At 32.6% G+C, this 2,974-nt stretch overlaps 1 protein-coding gene across 2 annotated transcripts in view; it reads left to right on the forward strand.

Moving 5' to 3' along the window:
- Wdpcp (WD repeat containing planar cell polarity effector) overlaps nt 1–2,974 on the forward strand; it is a 391,210-nt gene that overhangs the window by 358,353 nt on the left and 29,883 nt on the right. The window contains exon 17 of one of the 2 annotated variants that reach the window (XM_005385718.2): nt 821–1,835. The exons of the other annotated variant lie outside the window; for it this stretch is intronic. Within the exon in view, the coding sequence (XP_005385775.1) occupies nt 821–871 (51 nt within the window). The 3' untranslated portion in view covers nt 872–1,835. Of the gene's footprint in view, nt 1–820; nt 1,836–2,974 lie in introns of those variants that run through there. 2 annotated transcript variants of the gene reach the window in all.

Below are 2,974 nucleotides of genomic sequence, written 5' to 3' on the forward strand. Positions count from 1 at the left end.
GTCTATATCTGTTTTCATGAGAAGCCACTTTGAAGATATCAATATGTAATACAACAACCATTGTTAATTCTCTACCACTTTGTTTGTAACTCTGTATTGTCTGTACTGTTCTTATGATTTTGTAAAATGTTGTATGTCTGTTAATGTTGTCCTCCTTTTATTTTTAAAATAAAAAAAAGAAAAGGATAACAAATAGGAAATAGATGATGTTCTTGTTAATAACTCTACAACTTCATAGAATATAGTAAAAGGCTGATAAAACTAAGGTCTTTTCTGTTTTATAATCTGTTACCTCAAGGGTCACTATCAACTGAATTTAAAAATAAAAATTAAGCAATACATGTTACATAGAACCTTTTAGAATGTATAATAGTTTTAAGTCAAATACAGTATGTAAATCACCAAAAAAAAAAAAAAAACAATCCATGGCTTAAAATTTTTTGTTGCAGGAATTTTTGGATGCTTCCAAATTTCTTTCTCCCCCCGCCCCCACAGTATCAAGAATCAAACTCACAACCTTGTGCTTGCCAGGCAGGTGCTGTGCTGCTGCACTAAATCCCCAGCCCCTGCTTCCAAATTTCAACTAACTCCTGCCCTTGCTTCCTTTTTTTACACTTCATATACTATTTTCTAACTAATTTTTTGACTACATCAAAATTTCCATAATCAAGTAAGATACAGTTGTTGTTTACATATATCTGGTTCATTTTAAACAATTTCAGTTCACTGTTCTTAAATACTTAAACTGAAAATAGTAAAAATATAAATGCTAAATCATAGTTAAACATAATTTTAATTATTTTTATCTGTTTACTTGCAGGACATAGGAGAAGGCAGTTCTCTAAGAATGGTGCACTTTGGTTTGGTGTAAATCATAAGAGTTTTTTTAGCTACAAAAGGAAACCTGCCTTTTTCACATGTAACTTTTTGTGCCTTTCTTCAACTGAAATCTCCCTGTATGGATTTTTATAAAGGGAAATATGTTATGCAGTATAGTATAACAACAGCAAAGTCATCCTAAATAAAAACCTTTGTCTATTTATTGTCAATGTGAATGTTTTAAAATTTCTTAAATTGTACAGTAGTAGGTGCTTCAAAAAGAGTACTTATACTTTGTTCTTAGTATTTTAACATTTTCCTCCTAATTTTATTTACATTCATGTACATTACAAATAAAACATTTAGCAAAATTTTCAGCCCAGAGCCATGGTTAGTAGACATTTCTCCATAGGTCTTTTGACATTGTTATAGGACACAGTATCTGTCAACCTTCTCATCACTGGGACTAAATACCTGATACCTACAACTTAGGAGGGAAGGTTTATTTTGGCTCACAATTTCAGAGGGTTCAGTGTATGATTGGCTGGTTCCAAGACAGAAACAGGATGGTGGAAAGGCCTCATGGAAGAAAACTTAAATCCACAGCAGCCAAAAAGCAAAGAAACCAGTTACAAGAATATACTCTTCCAGCTCATGCCTTCAGTGACTCACCTCTTCAAGCCAGATCCCTACCTCTTAACAGCACATTCAACTATGAACTTATTAATGGACTAATCCAATCATGTTCAAAAGGTCCCACTTCAGAACATATGGGACTTCTCAGGGACATTTTAGGTTTAAAGCATGACAGGTACTGACTACCACTTGGAGCATGGAGACACTATCTTCTTCTGGAGCAAAGGGTGGGCATGCTTACTGCCTATTAATGAGATGTGTACCCCTTAATTTCATAGTTCCTCTCCTTTAAACAACTCATGAAGTGTGCAAATATCATCTGCCCTTTTCACATTGCTTTGTGAAAACAGGGCTCAGAAAATCAATAGAAAAGAAAAAAAGAACACTGCTGATATTCTGACTGCTATTGCTGTGAGTAATAAACTGTCTTTTGTCACTGATCATAGGAGTATATGTTTTCTGCCAGTATCCATGAAACTATGGTTTTATATTTGTTAGCTTTTAGTAGAGTAAAATCTAAGACCCTTCATAGTTCTTGACATCCAGCTATTAGCATATAATAAATATTTTATAATTGTAGCTGTTTACAATAATCAACATCTTGAAATACTGTATGTGAATTAAGTTATAAAATTAACCTTGTTGAAATTTACATTGAAAGCTTTTATACCTTATGTTTTTCTTTCTACTTTTTACTCATACTTCTACCATGGATTTGACAAAGAAAAGATTTTTCAATATGCTGCTGCTCTGAAAAAGTATAATTCAGGGTACATAAGCCAAAAGAGATAGTTACCAGCAAATTTTTATTTTATTTTCCCATCTTTCTTTATCACATAGTCAAACTGTATAGAAAAATATAGGATTTTTGTCAAGATAGCAATGTTTTCTCCAGATTTTCTAGTAAAGTTCTTAACATATAAACCACATTTCCTAATCCACGATATCCTTTTGCTCATTTAAATAGTCTTCTGAAGATAAAATATGGTTATGAATCCATCTATGTTCTACATAATGGTGGTGATAACATTAGTAAGTTTGCTAGTTACATAAGTGAAAACTAAAACAACTTGATTTTTATATAAATTGCCCATTTTCCCAACCTGACATGCCTCTGGAAAAGTTAACTCAAATGTCTAGGAAACGAAGGTAGATATTAATGGTTATATATTATGGATGAGATGTGAGATGTTTGATGATGTCCATATTTACAAGTGCTATGTTTTCAAAATGTGGTGAATCTGAGGATGTTTATGAATATATATTCTAATAAACTGATATTTTTGATCTGCTAGATCCTGGAAGAATTATAAATGGACTACCATAGCTCTAAAATGAGAAGTGGGTACAGGCAAGAATAACTAGGTAGCATTTGCCCTAGTACTGTCAGGTTCAGAGCTTCAGAAATACATCCATAAATTTTCTAGCTATTCAAAATTCTCAGATCTAAAACAAAGAGACTGAGAAAAAGCAGCTGCTTTTGCTGCACCACTAAGAGAAACAGATCCCAGGTCTGATT

This window comes from Chinchilla lanigera, unplaced genomic scaffold (assembly GCF_000276665.1).
Source record: "Chinchilla lanigera isolate Chin_1 unplaced genomic scaffold, ChiLan1.0 scaffold00023, whole genome shotgun sequence".
NCBI classification, from domain to species: domain Eukaryota; kingdom Metazoa; phylum Chordata; class Mammalia; order Rodentia; family Chinchillidae; genus Chinchilla; species Chinchilla lanigera.